Source organism: Anopheles bellator, chromosome 1, assembly GCF_943735745.2.
Source record: "Anopheles bellator chromosome 1, idAnoBellAS_SP24_06.2, whole genome shotgun sequence".
Lineage (NCBI taxonomy): Eukaryota > Metazoa > Arthropoda > Insecta > Diptera > Culicidae > Anopheles > Anopheles bellator.
The window spans coordinates 8,945,178-8,969,231 of NC_071285.1; the positions used below are offsets into that span (position 1 = coordinate 8,945,178).

The 24,054-nt window shown below is 56.1% G+C and overlaps 1 protein-coding gene across 1 annotated transcript; it reads left to right on the plus strand.

The window, feature by feature from the left end:
* The first annotated feature begins 238 nt into the window (after window positions 1–238).
* LOC131205311 (E3 ubiquitin-protein ligase highwire) lies at window positions 239–23,999 on the plus strand. Its single transcript, XM_058197368.1, is given in 24 exon segments — window positions 239–686; window positions 933–1,522; window positions 1,587–2,499; window positions 2,565–2,789; window positions 2,864–3,682; window positions 3,865–4,120; window positions 4,184–4,497; window positions 4,569–5,167; window positions 5,233–5,723; window positions 5,811–6,565; window positions 6,665–6,801; window positions 6,864–8,962; window positions 16,181–16,898; window positions 16,980–17,150; window positions 17,774–18,803; window positions 18,806–18,934; window positions 18,984–20,401; window positions 20,464–20,661; window positions 20,734–21,447; window positions 21,508–22,181; window positions 22,240–22,411; window positions 22,480–23,144; window positions 23,224–23,329; window positions 23,401–23,999. Coding segments are annotated over 24 exon segments (14,025 nt in total). The 3' UTR covers window positions 23,785–23,999.
* Window positions 24,000–24,054: the final 55 nt, after the last annotated feature.

A 24,054-nucleotide genomic window follows, 5' to 3' on the forward strand; every position in this document is an offset into this window, starting at 1 on the left:
AGGACGCTGCGTGAAGGGGAAATCGGTTGCGCCAAAGCAGGCGAACGACGAAAGTGACAAGCAGGATGGGGAGAGTGAAAATTATCGATTTTTCACGCAAAGCCTTCATTTTGAAACACGGCGACAGCCACAGCCGCGTCGTGGTAGACGTGTGGAACGAAAAAGTGGGTTCTGTGCACCGCAAGCGGTGCCAAATCGGTGAAAAGTAGTCAGTGCTGCAGCGGAACAATACGCAGAAATGATGGAGCTGTACGATTCGGCACGGTATGGGTCGGTTTTCGGAAACATATTCCTCTCGACCGAGGCGTCCGATCCGGGTGATGGCGGCGCAGGACCAGCAGGACAGAAAAAGGACTCGAAAGCAGCACTGCTGCTGGAACCGACACTGGATCGGTATGAGGTTGCGGCGAATGCTTCGCGATTTGCGGTTTATCATGCGGTCCGGTCGATTGTGCTGGAACGGGAAACGACAACCCGCGGGACGCCATCCATGAGGATAATCGATACGGCGCTGGATGAACCAAAATCGATTGGCAGCAGCAGCGCCCCGGCGGGTGCGGTCTCTCGCGTACCGCAGATTGTACTTGCCGGGCTCGACAGTCTGTATGGAATAATCGCCGAAACGCGCCACAGTCAGCCACGGATTGCTACAAAGGCGTTACGGTCGCTGTACGACATACTGCAGGGTAAGAGACGACATTTTTTACGCAGCGAAAATATCTGATCTAAGACATCATCGATTTTTTACTGTGTACCGGAGTTGCCTTTGTCTGGTGCGCAATCTCATCAAAGTTGACTGTGAAATGAAAGTGAAATTAACTTTTTGCATTCAAATCGTTGGATAATCCGTACATTTTTTGTTTCATGTTATTATATTATCTGATCATTATTTTTCTAGTACATAATGTTCATTACACTTTGGTTTATTTTAGGTCAAGTTCCAGAAGGAATGCGCCACGAACCAGACGCCGTGTTTGGTCCGCTCTTCGATCTATTGCTGGAGCTAGCCACCTCTACTAGTCCGTCGTCGAACGCTCCCGGTGCCTGGTCATCGCTGGCCTGCTCAACGCTACTGTCGCTGGCCATTGCCAAAGGCGATACGGGCCGTATTGTGCGTGCCGTGGCTGCCATCCTAATGAGTTCGGCCCACGGGTCAGCTACGGGTGGTTCGTTCAATGCTAGTGGAACCGGTGCGCCCGGCAGTGGCTGCGTGCAGATGCCTCAGAGTGTCGCGAAGCTTCAGCGTACGGTATTTTCCATGGCTACTGGAAGGGCTACAATTGCGGACTACTTTCGCTGTGGCATTCCCCGAGGTTGTTTGATTGGAGAGTTCCGACTGCCCTTGGAATCATCCACCGTTTATTCGGTGGCGTCGGATGGAAAATTTCTGTATCTTGTCACCGCGAAGGGTGTGCTCAAGATCGGTTCCGGATTCAGTGGCACACAGGAGGGCTTAATTTATGGTGCAGTAACGATAGCAATGACCAAAAATGAGCTTCCCGGTTGGATCGGTTATGCTGGGGTAAGTGTTTCAACACACGTTGTTCAATGTAGTATGCTAATCGGTAAATTTGGCTCCATCACAGGGCAAGCTGTATTATGGGCGAATCAACAAGGGAAACGTGAACAATGGATGGACATTCCAGTTGTACGATCCGACAACCCTGACCGCCCTTGGTACGGTTCAAACGGCACCAATTCCGACTCTACAGCGGCGGTTTGGGCAACTGTTCTCCGATGGAGACGCCATCTGTTGGCTCGGTGCCGTATCCGATTCTCTACGCGACGGACCGGAGGTGGAGGATCAAGAGGAGGACATTCTGGTCGTGAAACAACTGTATCCCCCAGCGCCGAGCGCCCAGCCCGGTTCCATTCCTGGTGCATCGGACGTTCGGCCGGAGTTGCGCCTAAAGTTGGCCAAAAATCGTTACCATACCTATGGTTGGGCCGCGTTTGAGGAGGAGTTGGGTGAGAACAGTGCCAACGTCGGTGCAGGGGGTGCTGGTGTCGGGCCTCACTCAACAACCGTCGTTTCGCCGCCCATCCTCGATGGTGGTAATTCCCAGCAAGGTGGATCCATCCAATCGATCTCCTGTGGCAAAGAGTTCGGGCTGGTACTGGTCGAGGATGGATCGGTCAGTGGTGGGAAAGTGTTCTACTGGGGACGAAGCACCGCGCTGGGATTGAAACTGTCCGTCAACATGGCCGGAGCATCCGGCTGTGTCATGGGAGCACCCAAAGCGACCGTCACGATGAAGCTAACTGAACTGACGGCGCTTCCGAAGGGCATTAGCTACTTTCGGCAGGTGGCCGTTGGTCACGAAGCGAACCACGGTCTACTGTTGACCAACGATGGGACGGTATACTTCACCGGAACGGCCAAACGGGGCGAAGATGGCGAACTGGCCAAAACCAATCGCCGGCAACCGAAGGCGATCAAACCGAAGCGTCTCAACAAACTGGATGGTCACACGGTTACATTTGTTGCTTGTAACAATGGTACTGTCGATGGCGGTCAGAAACAATGGCCACATTGTTGTTAAAATTTTCCATTTGTTTTATAGGAACATCGGCATTTGTCACGAAAGAGGGCAAACTGATTATGTATGGCAAGGACACAAACTACTGTGAACCGAACGGTGTCGTTGGTGGATTGGCAGATGTCGTTATCCGAAAGGTGGCCCTCGGAAAGGCACACTGTGTTGCGGTCGACGCACTTGGACAGCTGTATACCTTTGGCCTCAACAACAAGGGCCAGTGTGGGCGCAAGTTCCAACGAGAACGGAATGGTAAAGTAGTTTTCATTGTGAATTGCTTTCAGAATTGATCGTTCGATCGATTGACCGTTTCGGTTTCTCTTTAGCCGATGAAACAATAGCTGCGAATAATCCGTCGACCAATCCGTCGGTCATCACCAATGGCCAACCCTCAAGTGTGCCCTCGTCTAACAGTTCCACGTGCAACACATGTCACGCTGTTACTTTGGCACCGAACACTTTGGAGCATCCGGCAACCGCAACACCAGCGGCAACAAAATGTGGCTGCGGTTGTGGATGCTGCTGTCACTGTGGTGGCAACGGAACCGGAAACGCTAGCACCGTAGCCCCTCTCTCGTCCAACGATGCCGATACACCGCGCATCGTTCCCGTTCCGCCGCAGCGCGTTGATCTACCGCACAGCGGACCGGACTCTCGACGAGCCCCGATCGTGACGCAAATCGCTTGTGGCCAACACCATTCCCTGGTTCTAACATCAAGCGGGGAGGTGTTCAGCTTCGGGAGCAACCAGTACGGCCAGCTGGGAACGGGCGATCTGCAGGCACCGGCTGGTGGACGGCCGCATCTGATACGCTTCCCATCGGGAGCCGGCACGGCCGTGTCAGTTGCTGCCGGTAGTAACCACTCGGTGGTGTTGAGCAGTCGAGGTGCGGTATTCACGTTCGGGAACTACCACAAGGGCCAGCTGGGCCGGGAGGCCCCGGATATCGGCATCGGCGGCGAAAATAGTAACTTCTTTTGGCACTGTGCTCCCATGGTGATCGATTCGTTTGGGCCCGGAACTGGCCGGCGGGCATCGTGGATTGCGGCCAGCGGTGACCAGACGTACATTAAGGTGGAGGAATCGCTCATCAATGGTGCAGCGCTGGCAAAGTACAGTGTCACTGCAGATCGTTCGACCATTTGTAAGTATCCTCTGAGCGAACTAAGAAAGAATAGGACAAAGGCTATAGTTTAACTTACAATTTATTAAAGGCGATGGTTCCTATAGTCTTCTATTTAAATCACACAAAATGTTTAAATAATAGAAACAAAACTTTGTTTTGTAAGGAAGCTAATGGTTCTTTGTTTGAAACCTTTCCCACAGTGCTTATACCTAGCAATCAAGCGCATCTGGCCGGATCGATAGCGATTGATCGCCGCACTGGTCATTGCCGTGCGCATCGTACGAATCAGTTTGATGCGCGGGTTGAGCTACATGGACCCCAACCGGTGCTGAAAGAGGTGTATCGTCGCGCCCGCTGGCACTTTTCCTTCACGCTCGACCCACTGTTCAATGTGCTCTGGGGCTACGATGCCATCCGGAAGCGGATGCTCATCTTCAATCCGATTGCTGCCGAGCTGTATCGTCGCAAGTCGAAACGCAAGCAACGCATGGCACACGAACCGTCGGAGCAGGCGGACAGTGGCGATCGGAACGAGGGTGGTGTATCGGCGCGATTCGGACTATCGGCCACGGAGCCACTGACAGTGTTGAGCCCTGAAATAGCGCTTCCTCAACGTTGGCAGGGCTGTGAGGTTCCTCGCTTTCAGCTGGCCTTAAATCTGCTCGCCTGTTTGGATGTACTGACTGAGGCAACGGAGCGTCTCGGGGCCAGTGGTCAGTGGCCACCATTCGAACCGGGTTCACTCGACGGTGGGCCATCCGCAGCGAACGCTTCACCGCTCGATGGGAATGTCAACGTAAATGCTTCCGAGTGGTTCACGGGAACACGTGGTGGTAAGTTATAGCCCCCGGCCGTTAATTCTTTTGCTATCCTTTGAATATGATTGAATCTTTCCCTTCGATAGTGTTCTGCGGTAGTAGCAGTGGCCGTCAGGTGAAGCTTTGCGATGTCCCCGGTGATGACGAGCCACAGGAAGAGGAGCTTCCCGAGCAGTCGAACCAGCGCTCGGCACTGCTAACGCCAACGTTCGGGTCAAGCAGCATCGATGAGGAACCGTCGGCCATCGGTGGAGTGCCATCGAACCGTTGGAACTTGCCACCTTCCGAGGTTGGTGGAGTGCATGTTGGTGAGGGAAGGTTCCCATTCCGTTCCGGGCGCTCGAAAACACCGGCCAGTGGAGCCCTGAACGCGGGCGTACAATACCGACGCAAGAAATCGTCGCTACAGTCGGGAGGATCAAGTGCCGCCGGGAGTACTGGTGGGGCTGGGGGCATGCAAAGCAGTTCCAATGTGGACGAGAGTGTTGTTTCGCTCTGTCCCATATCACGTCGTTTCGCGACGGGCATTAATCGTGAGACGCTCGAGTCACTCACGGAACTGCTGGGCTGGGCGTGGAACGCGTTCCGCAATTTGTCGGGGGATCAGAAGAAAGGCTCTAGAAACTCCGGGTCCCTCAATCCAGGGTTGACGGCGAATGGTGTCGGTCTTTTTGGCGAAGCAAAGGTAGCGATTCGACGCGATCACCGATCGTTCTTCGTTGATTAATTCCTTTTTCCTATTGTTTGCAGCTTATCGTTCGGCTTTCGTTCATCTGCCGGGCGTGTCTGCGCTTGTTGCGCCGCTATCTGAACGCTATCTACCATCCGACGGGATCACGGGGTACGGCAGATGAGCTGGATGGCTGCAGTGATGGTCATTCGGTCGATGATCCACTCCGATCGAGCGATCTTGCGGCGGCACCATCGTTCGGTTCACAACACCACGCCACAACCTACTCTCCGATGTCCTCCTCGGCATTCCAGTTACCGACGGCGGCCACCACCAATCACCAGTCGCTGGCCGTTGCCGTCATCGAGATTCGGACACTGTTGATCGATATTTTGGCCGACAGAGGAGCGACCGCTGCTCCGCTGGTTGATCGGTCGATGCGCCGGCGCATTGGGCGCGCGAAGCGTGAAGTGTTGGCCGAGTGCCACCGTACGTTTGTGCGATGTTTCGACATCTTCTACCCTACGCCACCGCTCAAGTGGGAAATCCTGTGTCGGCGGTTGTTGCTTCTGCGTGAAGCTTCTGATCCAGGGCACGCACCTGGAAAGCCTGTCGAGCGCTATCGGTACAGCTACGGATCGAACGGTGGTAGCAGCAGTGGCGGTGGCTCCCCCGGGGGCCGTCTACTGCTCAGTGCCATCCTTGCGGGTCTTTGCCAACCGTCCGTGAATTTGCGGGTCACGTTTTCGATCCTTTCCGCCACACCGTCGTCGTCGTCGGTGTCCTCGAGACCCGCTTCGGGGTCGTCCGGTGCAATGATAGCGATCGCTCGCAATCGCGACCTGTTGGCCAGCTTGATCGAGCAGATGACGAGCGGTGGGACGACGGGGTCGGTAGAAGGATCGGTCGGCACTACGGCGGCTCAACCGCATCTTCCCGATTGGCACTTCCGTGATGTGCTTGAACTGTTACTGGAACTGGTGTCGGATCCGGTGCGGCGTAAGTTGGACCGCATTGGTCGGCATCGTCGGCGCGGTAGTAGCAGCAGTGGCAACAGCAGCAACAGCAACACCAGCAGTGACAGTAGCTGCCGCAGTAGCGAAGGGGTCGAATACGACTACGAGCTCGATTGCGAAGACGATGGGGCCGATGCTGAAGGTCGTACCGAAGTTTCCGGGGACGGTGACGCACCGTTGCATGGGGGCTATCGGTATGGTGGTGATCAAGCGTGTGACAGTGACGCCGATGAGGATGATAGCGAGCATGATGAGGACGAACAGCAGCTGCAGCAACAGGACGATGACGAGCAGAGTCAGGAGCGGCTGCTGATCCGTAACGGGTGCCGATTGTTGGCCAAACTTTTGTCGGAAATAATCCACCACGGATGCGACCCGATCGAACAACAACGGGCCGGTAGCGATCGTGGTGGCGATCACCGTGGGGGAGATCAAGAGGAAGCGACCCAAGCGGCAGCGGCCAGTGATTTGATGGTTCCCCCCGGGCTGCTGGCAGGCAGCAATCGACTGTACAGCACCGGCAGCCGCTTCGGGAAGATCGATCTGGGAAAAACGTGGAACACGGGCAACTTTGGACCGGATGCGATCGCGTTTACGGTCGATCGTGGCGGTATTTCGATCGCTGGTGCCTGTGTAAGTGTGATCGCGTGCGCTCTTTGTTTGTCAAACAACTAAACTCGGTTTGCTCTCGACAGGTTTACTCTGGGTCCGGTAGCTACGAGTATCAGTTGGAGCTATTGTACGACAGCCATCACTCCACGCATGCCCACTCGTACTCTCATTCGCATCGCTGGGAGGTGCTGGAATCGATCGTTGGATCGTACGATCAGACCGCTGTCCGGCAGCATGTGGCCGAGTTGCGGTTCAACCGGGCGGTACTGCTCAAGGAAAACCATCGCTACGCACTGCGCCTCTGCAGCCAGGGTGCCCGTACACTCTCCGGCGATTGTGGCCAATCGTCGCTGCGGGGTCCGTGCGGATCGGTTACGTTCCGGTTCTATCCGTGCGATCTAAGTTTCAACGGGACAACGCCGGCCCGGGGCCAGATACCGGCCATCCTTTACTACAGCACGCCCGGTGGCGCTGGTGGTCCGGGAAGCTTTCAGCTTGGCGGGGCAGCGGCACCGGTTGTCGGTGGAGGACGCGGTGAGCTGGGTAACGGTCGAACTCAGGCTCGCGATCTGGCACTCGAAGTGGCTCGTGCCATCGTTGGCCGGTGCCGAGAGCTGCTGACTGTGGCCCACGAGCTGGCCCTTTGGACATCGGCTTCGGGCGGTGGTCTGCGAGCTCCGTCATCGACGGAGACGTCCTCGACGCCGTCCTCATCTGCATCGTCCGGTGTCGTCGGGATAGTCGGAGGAGGAGGTGTCCTCGGTGGGCCCGCCGCCGCCAGTAGCGGTGGAGGCGTAGCGATCGATTCCGAGCACAACATAACGCCGATCGAGGAGCACCTCGATGTTGGAAGCATTTCAACGACCACCGGGCTGGTGAGCGTGATTGCGTCGAATGCGGCCACAACGACGATCGAACGTACCCGACGTACGATCGGGAAGGTGCTACCGAAGGGGCTGCTTGAAACGCTGCGTGGTAGCAGTGCCACTGGGCCCGGAACGGCAGCTTCGCCGTACGATCCGTATGAAATCGACAGTGCCTCGGAAGCGACTCCGGCCGTAGCGGGCTCCGGTCCCGTTCAGGTTGGTCCCGGTGGTGTTAGTGGAATGCTGGCGAATGGAAACGAAATGGAGCTTCCCGCCAGCGGTGCAGGTGTGGTGATGGCCGCACCAATACGTAAGCGTACCGTTTGGGATCTGTTCCGATCGCGGACGACCCGCTGTCCGTCGGTGGTCAACTGCCTCTTCCGCTATTTGCTTCCCCTAACGTTGGCCCAACTCGAACGGTGTATTCGCATGGATCTGAAGGTGGCCGTGGAGGTGCTCTCGATGGTCCAGGAAATCTTGCCACCCATTACCGCTCTTAACGAGTTGCGCCGTCAGCAGCAGCAGCAGCAGGGTATCTCCTCTTCGGGCCACCCTACGGCCTTGAAGACAATGTCCAGTATCGGTGCGACGACCATCACATCGTCCGCTACCAGCACCAACACCACAAGTCAGCACTACTGCATCTTGGAGAGCGACCACCCATACCGAACGGCTGGGATCACGGCGTATCGGGTCCGCTTCCCATCCACCGTGCGCTGGATGTGTCTGTCGTTCGACGCTCAGTGCGGCACCGTGCAGGAAGAGGATCGTGTCAAGGTGAAAATTCCGAACCGTGGACTGGAGCGCGACAAAGATGGATCGCCGTCCTCTTGCGTTGACGATTGGGTGACGGTGCGGATGTACAACACACCGTCCCGCTGGTCTTACGGTGGCCCCGGCCGGTCGATGGTCCTGCCTGGCCGTGAGGTGGAAATATCACTCGAATCATGTTCTACGTACGTCGCGGAACCAAAGCACCCGGCGTACGGTTTCCGGTGTCTCGTGATTGGCTACGAAAACGTTGATCAACCGCAGCAGCAACAGCCGGTGATGCTACACACTGAACACCAGCATCCTGTCACGGCCGGTGGCACTCTGATCGCGTTGGAACAAGAGCTGGCTCATCTGGGCGGACGGTGCAGTCGAAATTTGCTGCGCAAGGAGCTTCGTTTCGACGATGATCCCGACGATCGATTGACGGAACCGGAAGTGGCCACCCTGGAGCGTTACGGTGGCTCCCTACTCGCCAAAGGACTGATGGTGCCGGACGCGATGCTCACCATCCGGAACGCGCTCGATTGCCATCTGCCAGTGCTGTGAGTAGTTCCCTTTGACTATTCTTAAATACTTCGTACTGTTTTTGGTATTCTTACTGCTTACTGGGCTGCGCCTTTGAAAGTTGAAAAACGGAAGCTTCTTCTTAAGAGAAAAGCTGTGTCGTGTGCTAGAAATCGGTCTTCAGAACGCCAACCGTTTCGAGCTTGAGTACGACTTGCGTTTCGCGGTACGTTCGCGGTTGGACAAGCTTTTGCTCCAGTAGAAGCATTCGCTGGCGTTTCTGTTGCCGCCGGTAGCACAGGAGGCCACCGATCAGGCCACCGAGCAGTGTGGCCGCCAGCAACGTGCTGAGCACTATGATGAGCACCAGATCGGGACCGGTCGAGTCACAGTTCTCTTGCTGGCGAAACTTTTCAACCGAAATGTACGACTCTTGATCGTCACGCGACGTGACGCTGAACGGTCGGAGAAAGAAGATCTCTTGCCACACGGCGAACGATGCGCCAACGTTGGTGGTGTCACAAGTGGCCAGCTCGGCGATCCTCAGGGATTGCACGGCGAAGGAAAAATTACGCGGAAGCGTAAAAAACGTGTCGACGGAGCTCGAGGGCACAAAGGTGTCGATCCGATTGCCATCGATCACGATGTTCGGCTGGGTGTTCCATTGGGTGTCGTTCGATATGACCAGTCCTGCACGAAAAATAATGACAAGTTGGAGGTCCTTTTATCACTTGCATCTTCCCTTTGCTTACCTCGCAAAAGATTAGAGGATACCTGACCAAACACGTTACGTACGAGCGAAACTCTCCTCGTGACCGCAAGCTGGAACGCTTCGTCGGCGATCGATTGTTTGAAAACATTGTTCTGGAGCAGTAGCTCGTTGGTTTCTGCTTATTAGAGATAGAAATTGTAACTCTGTCAAACTTGGCGCATCTTTTTGGGGGTTGAATTCGATACTTACGGCTATCGACGATGGCCGCCGGGTGTATCGCTTGCAGGAAGGTGGAATCGCTGATCTGAATCAATTCGCTCACGACGACTCCCTGCCACGCCTGCGAGGGCCACGCGTCGTGCATGGTCACGTTGCTCAGTTGGAGCTCCTCCATCTGGGCTCGTTTGAACGAATGGCGCCCAAAATGCCCAATCTCGGTGTCTTGCACCGTCAGCCGTCGAAGTCGAATACCGATCGCTGACGAACGGAACGATCCGATGGTGGAGTTCGTGAAAACTATCGTCCGCAACGACGCGCCGTGAAACACGTTCGCGGGCAATTCCTCCACATGGCACCGGTTGAAGCTTAGCTGGATCGGACCAAGGTTCGGGTGCGGATCGCGTGGATCCGGTTGTTGTGGCTGCCTTGCGGTTTCGAACGCAAACGATTCCAGCGTCAGCTGGTCAATGTTTTGGAACAGCACGGCGCGCGGTAGAAATCCGGACCGAATGGCACGGAACGTACCGGTCGGAACGTGCAACTGGGCGCAGTTACCGATCACTATGTCGGTGTGCTGGGGGACGCTGTTGGCTTCGAAGGGCGGCAGTGTAAACGACGGCTGCGCCTTTTTGAACTGTGCGTCGAACATTAGAAAAATAAACAGGTGTAGTGTCGTCATCCAGGGGTTCTCAAATTGTTTGGTTCAACATTGCATAGGTGGTCGATGATCTTCAAACAGAATTAACAAACACACGCACCATTCCCGAGCTGGTTTATCGAGGACTTTCGGCGGGCATTATTTCAACCCACAATCCGTAAATGATAAAATATTAAGCTCCCAACGCGTTAAGAACCGCTGGCGCAAAGTATAATTTAAACAACCGAGACACCCGACGATCACCGCGCCGATGTAATGCACGTTTCGGGAGATGTTGACTCAAGCATCGTTGCGTCAATCTGTGCCCGGCAAGAAAACGATTTGCTTACCTCATCGAAAAGGGGCCTGCTGCCACTTGCCACATGCCGCTGACAGTCGCAAAGCACCACGGGATTACCGATTCCACCGTCAACGCGTTCGCACTGTAACCGTTCGTTGACGATCTGTTCGAGCTGCTCCTGTTCGCAGGCCACAGGACGGACGAAGTCGAGGTTGGTGCCCACCTGTAGCCACAAGAGACCGGCGACAATGAACCACCGACGTATCGAAACGTGCTTCCGTCTGCCTGCCATGATGCTGCCGAATGACTGGCCCGACGATGAAGACACCAACCGCTGAACCATCGGCGAAAAACTCGAAGAAGGGTGTTTCTTTCGTCGGTTTTTTTCTTTCTGAACGTTTTGATAACACACCAACACATGCGCCCCGTGCCAAACCTGGTGCGCGCACGTATCGGAGGTACGAAAACATCGCGAACACCGGACTAAAATCGATCCACAGGAACGTGTGTGGCGAGAGATCTTATCGCGAAGGGGTTTTGCGATAAGATAACGACAGACGGTGCAAACACACGTACGGCGACCGATGTGACTCATCGTGCGCCGGCTTGAGGCTTGGGCTCTTTCTTGAGTGTTCGTTTTTCTTCTTATATCAAACTATTTATTGCAACCATACTGGTGTTGTTCACTAGTGCCAGTGGCGTCCGTAATGTCTTCGATGCGAACCGTTTGCATGCTGCTGCCGGAGTGTTCCGACCGGTTGCTCCCATCGTTCCCACCGATGGCGCCACAGTCCATCGGTTCCGCTGAGATTTCGCCCTCATCGTCACGGGGCGGTGGACGTTTCAGTTTTTTCATCGGCAGTGCGTAGGTCGGACCTTCACCGTCCGGAGCGTCCGTTGGTCGAAGCATCGTTTTACGTTCTGCCTCCCCGTCGACCACATCGTCTTCGTCGTCATCGTAGTCGTCGTCCTCATCGTCGGCTGGATCGCCATCGGCGGTGGGCGGTTTCCACGAGTGGCTGCTACCGGCAACAGCGGATCGCAGTAGAATGTCGGGAAGATTGTCGCTGCCAGCATCCGGATTCCGCTGTACCGTCGCATCCCCGATGGCGTAGGGACTGATAAAATTTCGGTTTCCTGTTACAGCGGAGGAGAACTAGTTAGGAGATCGGAATTCGAAAATCCGGCACGGCTCGCCTTACCAGTGCGCTGTAACAGCTGCTGATCGTCCCTTCGGATGGGTTCGGAATAGATGCCTTCCGGGACCGTGGTGGCTCCTCTGCCGCCGTGGTCCAGTGGGGCCGCGTAGTCTCCGAGCAAACCAATGTCCGTCAGGCGCATTCCGCTACCGGTTCGTGGCCGGTTGGCAGGCTGCAGCTCGTCGTAGATGTGATCGAGTGGATCGTTCATCTCGACGAACGTATCTGCCGGTTGCCGCCGACCAGTGGTCGTCGGGGGCCCCAAATGGCGATAGAGTATGTCGTTGAGGGCCACCATCTGCTCGCCGGTGATTCTGTGGCGGTCCAAACTTTCGATTATCTGCCCGATCAGGTGCACCTTTTGTTGCTCTTCGAGCACACCGCCGTCGGGCGGTGTCAGTAGCTGCTGCATCGGGGCATCTACTTCCAGCCACACCTTGTGGCCAAGCGTTTCCCGAATCCAATCGAGCGACGCAGCAATCTCTCGTCGCTCGAGCGACGTGAATGAAGATCCGCTGTGACCGACTGGCGGTGCCGGCGAAGCTGACGATGCCGCCGATCGGTTCGAAGTCATGGAGTGGTTAGTTTTTTCGCGCTCCTTGCAGCGCCTGTAACACAGCACGGTGAGTGCCGCACAGAGAGCTACCAGCACGGCGGCCGCACAACCGACGAGCCACCAAATACTGCCCCCGGGGAAGAGGTTTCCGTCGATTGCCGACCCACCGAGCGAATCGATCTTATCGAACGGGATCAGTGGCGGAGGTTTCATGTTGTTGTGGTGCGCCTCAACGCCAGCGCCGGCAAGGTACGAGGAACACTTTTCCGAACCCTGTCGCAGGCAGAACTCGGTGAGAAAGTAGTGCACATTGACACGGCCGGCACTGGCGGCCGATCCTTCCTCGTCACTGCGATTGAAACAGTAGCGTAGGCTTTCCTCCACCTGGCACGAAGAGACCGACGTGATCGGTCGCTGTAGTGTGGCCGTGGCGGGCAGACCGAACACTTCCGCCAGCCAGCTATCGTACTCGCAGTCGCAAACACGCCCAAAGTGCACCGCACTAATCGTGCACTGGTGGCCAAAGTTGAAGCTTCCGGCGAGCGGATTCGTTAGCGTGTTGTTGCCAAACAGACAGTGCGGGGATACGCCAGCACGCGTGGTGTCCGTTCCAGCGGCACTGCGCCTATCACCGAGCGAAAAGCCATGAAATTCACCAAACGAATTACCAAAGATGGTCACGTTCGTCCACTGGGTCTGGTGTAGCCAGTCTTTGCCGGTTCGCAGGATTTCGTTGCCGGTGATGATCGTGTTGACGCTCGTGTATGTCAGGGCACCGGAGGCAATATCGTCGATTCTGGAAAAGGCGAAAAACGGTGTGTTACTTTCACCACTGATAAGAAGTTGCTGTGCCCTGTGACCCTTCTGGCCGTGAAGGTAGTTCTGTAGATTGCCACTGATAACCGAATCCTGGCAGATAATGCCACTTAACCCTAAGATTGGGGTCTTAACAAGACGATACATGTTTTCACCGGACCCGAGCTCTGTTACTCACTTATTGTCCTCCAGATGAAACTCCGTTAAGCCGCTACCGTCCACGAACTGCTTTTCGATCCGATGCAGATAACAGCCGCGAAAGGTGAGCGAATAGCTGAGCAGCCGCTCGGTGACGGCCTGTTGGCGCAGGTTCATTATCCGGCAGCCAATGAATCCGACGTCCTCTACCTCGTTCGCATCAAACGCATGGGACACGATCTCGCTAATGTTGCAGTACTCAAAGTTTAGCAGTCGAAAGGAAGCACCCAGCTTTGGAAGACTGTCGATGGTTGTATTGTGGATTTGCACCTACGAAGAGAGAGAGAGAGAGAGACCCGAGGTCAGAATTGTGGTCGGAGAATAACGCCACTGCTGCCTACCTTGGGCCTTGTTGAACCACGGAATGCGTTCGGTTCGATCTGCAGGTTGTCAACAAACTCGATCAGAACCTCGGCCTGTTCCATGGCGAGAAATTCCGTCCTCAGCCGGACATCGTTGACGTGCGAGATGCTGAGTTTATATTCCCCTGCAAATGGATTTAATATGTTAGTAAAATGATCGCACCGTGTCCAGTGTAATTTCGTCATTTACCGCACGAAACGTTCCGGTTCATAATGAGTCGCCCAACTCGCGTCACGTCCAGCTCCAGATATTGGCCGTGGTTGTTGCACAGTGCCCGTTCGTGTAGCTCGACGGAGGCTTCGTGCGACGGGCCAATTGTCCCCGATCCGACCACGGAACGTCCGCCATCGATCGACAGGTTGTTGATGCTGTCGTGATTGAAAAACTCACGATAAATAGCCAGATGGCCTCCAGCGATCAGTCGTATGTGCAGGGCCGATGCATTCGGCGGCAGGTGCAGCTGGCCATCCAGCACGAACCGTCGATGCTGCACCGAAGCATGATGATCGTGCGAAGAACCCGCTGCACCACTGCTAGCCCCCGCTTCATCGGTGCGTGTGGCACCACGGCTTGCATCGAGGACACAGTCGACCTTCACGAACACGCCAGCGTTCGGGTTGCTGCAGGTGCACAGCGTGTCACAGATCGATACACTGGCGACACACTGGCGGACCGTGGCCAGCGTTTGCAGGAGCAACGCGATCGCCAAACAGTCACGTATCCTTATCGATTCCATTCCGCGCACACGCGTTTCGTTTTGCACTATTCTTTTTTTCCCCGCGGCTGCTGATGGCACTCGCTACACGCTCGCTCGGTGTGGTCACGTTGGTCACATTTTTGGGGTCCCTATTGGTTTTTAGGGTGCGCCGAACTCAACCCCTCTCGATACGTGATCGTCGTTTGGTGGATGTGAATCGTAGCAGGCTTCGGTAGCGACGTTTTGACGGTATGGCTCATCTGCAAACGGAGGAATGCTGTGGTTGCTTGGATGGACTGCGGATCACCTTCGGACGTTCGGACGGAACCAGGGTGAATGACGGAGCGCGGAGTTTACTTTTTCTCGCCCCGCGAGTGTGTGATGTTTAACTTGTACGTGCCAGGGGTGCGATCATTTGTTAACAACTTTATCACAAAACGCTTGCTCCTTTATCATCTCCTTTATCTTCGCCGTTGCCAAGCCGTGACGTGTTTGCCTCTTGAAGGAGATTTATTAAAATGCTGGTCTGCTGGGTTAAAATTAAAAGGCTTGGGGCTCGACAACGAAACGTATCACAAACAGGGGCCGCGCGGGGCACCGTGATTTTACACTACCGCTGCTGGCTACGGCGAGGTTGTTTGTGAGACAGCCACCAATCGCTTTACATCCAATTAGCAACTAATCACACTCTGTTTGGCCTCCGCCGCTGCGTGTTGGAGATGAAGCGAAGATTGCTCTGCGTACGCGAGACGCCTCCATGTGGCGCTGTCCTGCTCACGCCAACGGGTTCACTCGGCTGCTGGCGGCATTTCCGCTCACTCACACACGGGCACGGCCAAAACAAAACGACGATCACACAGCCCGATCGCACGGCGCACCGTAAGAAAAACAAAACATAAAAATGGGTGATGAATGTCAAATGTGTGGTGCAATCGGCCAGGCCAGACACTCGATCACGGTTCAGCGTGGATTCCGTGGTGCAGGTTTCCGCGGCCGGATGTGACTTCTTTGTGAGTCTCGCTGGGACTCTACCGAGGTTTCTCACGGTTGACCGTGCGCAGCGAACCCGAAAGGTCGAACGGTGTTGGAGATAAAAACGTAACCGAGAGGGACGATCTACTGACCGCACCCATTTCTTAAGGAACGAACATGATTGTTGATTTTGCGTTAAACACTTTTATTACTGCACTGCCAAAACACGGGAACATAAAACTGTTCCAATCACTTGCAAAACACTTGCTTTGCGGCCTCTTCGAACGGGTTAACGAATCCAGTGTCGGCTACGAATTCTAAAATCTAAATGCACAATCCGTACTAAAACCTAAAACAAAGAGCTCGGAGATCGAACGGGTTGCTTTGGTAGCTGCGTGCGCAGGCAGCCCGTTCCCGAAGGGCACCTTGTTTGTTGACATGTTTCCATTCGCTGCGCGAGTACATCAACCTTGCGACGGCCCGGTTCATTCCCAAGGTGTACACATGCCACGCACGTTTCGAAAGTTTCGTCTGCCCGTTTCAACGCAATTTGAATTCCGTGGTTCTGTTTTCTCCCTGTTTGCAGTGAAAAAAATTACGAGAAACAATTCCTGCGGGACTTTATCTACGTGGCCGCCGGCTCACCGGGAGCGCGGCTCGCCGCATGGTTGCAGCCCGAGTCACGGTTGGATCCGAGTCGGTGTGAAATTAAAATTATCTCCCCCCAAAGTCCACCGTTGCGCGCCGGATGGCCATCACACTTTCGGCTCGAAACACGGGACCAGTACGGGGAGGAGATCTTCGTACCCGGCATTAAGGTAAGGTTTTATGGGGGGCCCTTGAAAACGACTGTGTCTCATGTCCACAACATTCTCTCCCAAAAGATCGAAGTAAAGGCGTCGCTTCGGCGTGACACATCTGTGAGCGCACTGACCCCGAAAGTGTCCCCGGGAACACCCACCACGGCCGCCCCACCAACCATACCGTACGAACCGACGTACAAGGAAAAGGAGAAAAGTTGTCTGCAGGCAATCAGCGCGATGCGCCCGTATCACGGCTATTCGTTCGAGGAGCTGCGCCTGTACGCCAACATGAGCAGCGCGAGCCCCTCGACGGCCGCCACCACCGAAATACTGACGGCCAACGATCTGGGTAAAAATAAGTACGGCTTCGTGTGGACGCCGATGGTGGCGGGCGCCTACGAGCTGACGCTGCAGATCGACGGCGTGCCGGTCGTGGTGGAGGACGAGGAGGAAATCTATCGGCTCGAGGTGATTGATGCTGGTGGCGCTGCCGGTGCCGGCGTCGGTGCGGGTGGCGGTGGAGCGGGAGCGGGAGGAAGCGGCGTTTCCGGTGTGACACCGAAAATGCTGAGCGGCGAGAAGGGTGCCCCGGGCGGCGTTGGACAGGGCCTGAAGAAGGTGCATCCGCCGACGAAGTTGCGGAAGTTCTTGGCCAAGAACTCGGCCGGCTTGCGCGTGCGGCTGCACCCGACGCTGCAGTCCGAGCAGATTGGCGTGGTGCGTCCGAACGGCATCGTGGCGTACGGCGATGAGGTAAGCGCGGCAACTAGGCACTCGTTAAGCATAATTAACTTTTACTGTGCCGCTGATGCCTACGCGTCGGCTGCGGTTGACGAAGCTGTGATTGGAATTTATGGTTTGTTAGACATCGTCTAGTTTAATTGAGGATTTTAGTATGTAGCAATTGCATATATTTATTCAAACAGCACGATTATGTGTTCTGTAATTCGCATACCTCGGTTCGTCATTTAATGTGTTAATTTTTTGTTCATCGTCGTTCCCATTTTTGATAATCCTAATCCTAATTTTTGACACGGGTCTTGAACTGGTTGAACTATTCCGTGCATAAAAATTGGAGCCCAAAATAACATCTTAAAATAAGCCTTCTGTGATAAATCTAAACGTTTTCCAGAGACTTTAAAATGCAGACATTATTCATGGCCTACTTGTAACTAAAGTGATGTCAGTTTTCCCAAGAAATTTATATTTTAGAAAACTTAGTTTTATTTTCTTTTCTTTGAGTATTTTCTTACAAACAATATAATTTTGCCACACAAATATTTTTAAAATGTTGATGGAAGTTCAGTCCAGTTCAGGTGAATTTGGTTACAAGAAACTATTTGTAAATGTTTCAATTTAAATTATTATTCACGCAGCTCGAGAACGATGACGGAGTTTGGGTGCGCTTGACGGCGGAATCGATTCGCGAGCACTGTCCGGCTTCGTGGTTCCCGGTCGAGGCTTGGTGTCTGCAGTACAATCAGCACCTCGGCAAAACACTGCTGCATCCGATCGTGGACCCGTGCTCGACCAAGGCGCTGTTGGAGCACACGGCGGCCAAGGAGGAACCGGCCGTGGCCGTAGCCGACGAAGCGGAAGACATCGAGGCCGACGACTGCGAGGTAGAAGACGAGGACGGCGAGGAGAACGAGAACACCATCAACTACGGTGACTTCCGGAAGGTGGCATCGGCCGCCCTGTCGGAGGTGGTCGGTGGTGGAGCCAAGGCACTGCAAAAGTGGTTCCACCGCACCGGAACCGATGGCACCGGGACAATGCTAGACGAGCAGCCTTCATCGAAACCGGTTCTTCTGCCGGCGACGCCACTGAACCAACCACAATCCGTGGCCCAGCAGCAGCAGCAGCAGCAGGAGCAGCAATCTTCGCAGCACCTTCCCAAGCGGGCCCTCTCGCCGTCGGTGGCCGAGACGTTGCGTGCCGTGTTTGCGGCCTTCCTCTGGCACGAAGGGCTCGTCCACGACGCGATGGCCTGTGCGTCGTTTTTGAAGTTCCACCCGACCATTTCGAAGACGGCCGGCATAGGGCCGCTGGCGAGCGCCAATGGGTCACTGGGGATCGGTGGAAGCCAACCGGCACCGGAACCGACGACCGTGCTGACCCGTGAACAGAAGGTCCTGCAGCGCCACTCCGTTGAACTGTCGAATGCCACGCTGGACGCGCTGGAACGGAGCGGCAATCGGTGCATCATCAACCGACGCCATCGCGGAGGTCCGTTCTCGTTCGTGGAGGCTGCCGGAGCCGGGGGCTCGTCGGGAGCGGGACCGGGCGCGGGATCGTCCGCAGTTCCACCGGTGGCGTTGCGTTGTCTGGTGCACCTTTGGGACCAGCTGGGCTCCAACTTTGTTCAGCTGGTCGAAACCAACTCGAACGATAAGCGTAACGATGATGGCCAGGGTCCAAAAGAGTTTCCACCGACGATGGCGGGCCCCGGATCAACGGGGGCCGGTGGAACTGGTGCACTGGTGGCCAGCAAGAGTGGAGTGACACTGGCGGCGAGTGCGGCCACAGGAGCCGGTGTAACGCAACCTTCGACGGTGGCCCCAACTAACGGTGGATCCGGGCCAGCCGACGGAAGTTACTGTGAGCTGTGCCGCACCGTACTACACTCGATTCCGGTGACGTACCATATGAGGCTGGCACACCCCGGTTGTGGAAGGCCGGCCGGTGGCCAAGGCTACAACTCGAACGGTGTGTACTGCGAAGGATGGGCCGGCGATTGCGGAGACGGTGGTCATGGCGTCTCAAGCTGGTATCTGCTGTGCGATGGATGTCGCAAACGGTACGAGGGCACCACGCCGGTGTCACTGCCTGTTCCGGCCCTCGGAATGGGCCCTGACCATCGTCGTACCACCGAGCCACCCCGATCGACGCTTCCTTCGGAGCTGTTTGCCATGATGAAGGAGAATGCGTTCTTTCTGCTCGACCTCGCACCCGTTGAACAATCCGCATCCGGTGGTGGTGGCGGTGGCGTCAGTGCTACGTCAGCTGCGGGTGGCGGTGCCGAAGGGTCACTAACGGAGGGTGCCGATGCTTCGGAATGGCCAACACCACCGGAGCGTCCCGCATGCCTGGGAACGTTCATGGACACGGTGGATATGGCCGGCCAAGCAACGACAACGACGGCGGCACCATCTTCGGCAGCCCGATTTCCGACGGACCATGGGTTCCTCGGAATGCCGGGCGGAAAGTTTCACCGGAGCGTTTCGATGGGTCAGGGAGCCGTCGGTCCGTCGGTGGTCCTAAGACGCCGCCACCGGCGGGACGATGAACGATCGGAGGCGAATCTCCTGAACCATCCATCGGAGAACTTGCGACGATTGGTTCCACTCGACGGAACTCCCTATCATGGCCCGGTGGCAGCGAGTGATGGCACCGTTGGACTCCTGGGACGTCCGGCGATGGTTTTCATCCTCGAACGGCACAATCTGGAGCGGATGCGCCGACTGCTCATCCGTCAACTGCGCCGTTCCCTGTGCCATCGGTACAGCCTGCAAGCGTTCAATTGGCTGCTACGACAGCTGACGGAACCGATCGGACTGCACGACGTAATGTGGTGGTTCGTCTCAGCCCTGACCGCCTCCGATGCCGATACCAGCGATCCCGGCGACGTTGAGGCGGAACTCGGTGGCCTAGAGCATCCGGCCAGCACCTGCGAGGGTCACCTGGGCCGTGGTATTTCCCGGGCACTGCACGCCTACCTTTCGACGGTGTCGGAACTGACGCTCCACTTCCCGCTCGGTTCCCCGTTGCAACGGATTGCGGTCCAGTGCTTCGGGTTGCGGTTCGTACCGTCCGATCATCAGTTCCTGCACCGGGTCAACGTGTTCGGAAACATTTCACGCATCCTGTCGAAATCGGAAGAGGAAGAAGAGCGGGCACTCGAAGCACAGTCGATCGTCCGTGGTCCCGGACTGCTCAGCTACCCCGCCGATGATGGGGCCATCGATGTTACGCTGTTTCAGGACGTTACCGATGCATATGAGGTAGGTTGCGGTTCACTGGCCTAAACTTGGTTCTGACTAAATCCCGGATCTCGTGCCTCTAGCTTACCGTTTCGTCACGCCCGGCCTTGGCGCCTGCCCTGCTGGACAACTCCACGGAAACGTTCTGGGAAAGCGACGAAGAGGATCGTGGGAAGCCGAAAACGATCGAAGTGGTTCCTGGTGGGCGCGCCGGTGGTGCCGGTTCCGGGTGTCATCTCACCTTGATAGCGATCCACGTGGACAACAGCCGGGACGTAGCGGTGAGTGTCGGACACGAATGAGTCCGTAGCCAGACCGTATTAAGACCTCCTCTCTCTGCTGGTGATTTGCAGTGCAAAGTGACGTCCCTTCTACTGTACGGTGGATCATCAAGCAACAGTCCTGCGGCCGGAGGCGAACTGTCCCTGTTGCGCACGATCGATATCGATCCGGCTGCCTGCGCTTGGCAAGCGATTCCCGTCTCAAGCGCTGGAGTCGCAGGCCCTTCCGCAGGACACTACCGACTGGAGGTGCGCGGTCCTGACGCAACGCTCCGTATTAGACAGGTGAAGCTGTACGGGACACGGGCCGACAATCTGACCACCTCCGAGGCACAGTCACATGGGCCCTCACCGAGCCCACGGCAGGTACAGTCGCGTCTCTGTGAGCAGGAGACGTTGCGCGTGTTTCGACTCCTCACGGGCCAAGTGTTTGGAAAGCTGCTCGAGGAAACTTCTACCCTGCTGGGCAGCAATGGAACCACCAATGGGACCGGTGCTCCGGCCGGCAACGGTGCAGCGAGTGAGGTCGGCGGTGGCCCGGAGCTGTCCCCGTTGCCTTCGCTCTCCGAATCGATTCACGACCTGCGCGAACATGCCGTCGGGATACTGTTTAGTCGGCGCAAGTTGAGCCACCTGCAGAAGCAGATCATCGTCCACGTGGTGCAAGCGATCGAGCGGGAAACGGTGAAGGCCCGCGATGCTTGGGAAGCGGCCCTGAACGAGGACACCAGTGGCGGGGTGACCACGATCTACAACGATGCGTACTGCTTCGAAATGCTCAGCATGGTACGGCAACGCGATCACCCTTTCGATGTTCATTTGATCATTAATCTTCCTCGTTTGTAGGTCCTTGCGCTGTCCGGTAGTTCCGTCGGGCGTACGTATCTCTCGCAGCAGCACCACCTGCTGAAGGACCTTCTCTCGTTGGCACACACCGGCAGTGACCGTGTGCAGCGTCAGGTGATGGCCCTCATTCGACGCATTCTCCCGGAGCTGCCCTCCGATACGCATCTAACGGAGACCGGTGCAAGTAACCCATCGAGCGATTCGGACTCCGAGGCCCTGCTGGACGTGTTGCTGGCCCTGATCGCGAAATCACTGCAAGTGCAGGTGAAGGTGAAGAACGGAGCCAACGGCCAACATCAGGCGGCGCCTCAGAATGTGCCACCTTCCGCGGCGGCCCCTGCCGTGGTGAGTTTGGCCAATGTCACACCGTTCTCACCGTCGCAGCCAACGGGCAATGGCAGCAATCGGCTCCAGCAGCGCTACCGTTGGTATCTGCGTGGTTCGATCGCCGCCAAACAGGCGGAGAGTATTATTGCCCTCGTGCGGGACATGGCCAGCGGCAAGCTGTCGGAACGGTGGGCAACCGTTAGCCGTGCGGCGGTGGCCAGCTGTTTGCTGAGTGTTACCCAGCTCGATGAGGACTTTCGGCGGAGTGCCGATGCTTGCATTCGGACCGCCACGCTCTGGTTAGCCATGGCTGCACTTTGTGTGATCGACAAGGAGCAGATCGAACGGTAAGACCACCTAAGCTCGAGTGAAGATCGTCTAATGAATCGCTCTTTCCTTTCCCAGATTGTCCACCAATCAGTGGCACCGCCAGTCGGAATCGAACCGGCCGCTTTGTAGCAACCACGACGATGATGTGACGTTCGCCGTCCTCAACTGTGCCCTCTGTGGATCGCTCTGTGCCGATTGCGATCGAGTGCTGCACCTGAATCGACGCACCAGGAACCATCACCGTACGGTAGGTGACTTCAGGTGCAAGCTCAGGAGGGATGTCAGTCTCACCAGGGATCCGTTTCTTTTCGGTAGGTCTGCAAGGAGGAACAGGATGCGATCCGCGTGGAGCTACACGAAAGCTGCGGCCGGGCGAAACTGTACTGGCTGTGGGCGGTCGTGGATTCGCGGACTCTCAAGGGAATGCTTGAGTTTCGTGGCCACGATCCGAGTGCCAGCTGTGCACCCATCCCCGTGACGGCTACCGGGGTCGGGGTTTGTCGGTTTTGTGGTACCACCGGCAGCAGCGGGCTGCTGGCGCTCGGGAACATCTGTCCCGATGCGCAGTGTCAGGAGTATGGGGCCGTTTCGTGTACCAAGGTCCACTCGCGGTGTGGCCATGCGTGCGGTGGAATCATCAACGAGTTGCACTGTCTGCCCTGCCTGGTACCCAACTGTCAGTCGGATTGCACGGTGGAACCGGGTGTGCCGCGGTTAACGCAAGACGGTGAGGACATGTGCATGATCTGTTTCACCGAAACGCTCGGCACGGCGCCATCACTGCAGCTGCGCTGTGGACACGTGTTCCACTATCACTGCTGCAAGACGGTGCTAATGCGTCGCTGGAATGGACCTCGCATTAGCTTCGGATTTGCGCAGTGCCCCATTTGCAAGGTCGACATCGAGCACCCGTCGTTGGAACTGTTTCTGGCCCCGATCGTTGCCCTGCGTCAGGACGTCAAGCGCAAAGCGTTGATGAGGTGAGCAGCATGATGGATGAACTGAATTGACCAGCAGCAAACTCGCTGACGCGCTAAACGTTGATTACCCATATTACAGATTAGAGTACGAAGGGTTGGCGAAAGCGGTCACGGCCGACGGTACGGATCCGACGCGGTACGCCATGGAGCGCTATGCGTACTACGTCTGCAGTCAGTGTGGAAAGGTGAGTTTTTTCGGGAAACGGCCCTTTGCTGATCGAGCGACGAAACTGGAATCTACTCTCTTTCCCGGAAGGCCTATTATGGCGGTGAAGCGCGGTGCGACGCGGAGCTGGGCGAGAATTTTAACCCGCAGGAGCTGGTGTGCGGTGGGTGCAGCGATGTGTCGAAGGCAAAGATGTGCCCCAAGCACGGGATGGACTTCCTGGAGTACAAGTGTCGGTACTGCTGCTCGGTGGCCGTCTTTTTCTGTTTCGGCACGACCCATTTCTGCGACACGTGTCACGATGACTTCCAACGGCTCACGAACCTGCCGAAGGGGAAGCTGCCCCGCTGTCCGGCCGGACCGAAAGCGTCGCAGCTGACGGGCGAAGAGTGTCCGCTGCACGTCGTCCATCCGCCGACGGGCGAAGAGTTTGCGCTCGGCTGTGGCATCTGTCGCAATGCGCAAACTTTCTAAGCGACAACAGGGAACATTGGTGAGCATTTCCCAACCCGAATGGTGGCGGCTTAGAATTCTGATGGACTCATATGAATGTCTAATCGGAATGTAGTGTCCTCTCTAATATCGTCTCAACCGTCGTAATAACAGCATGTAGAACTGTCCGCTGATAAAAGTGTGCGCGAAATAGTCTAAAGAGGTGAAATCACTTACCCAAAACAGCTGCCAACTTATTGCGAGCCTCGCTTCTAATCTCAATTTCCGTCCGTTAACTTGACAAAAAAGGAC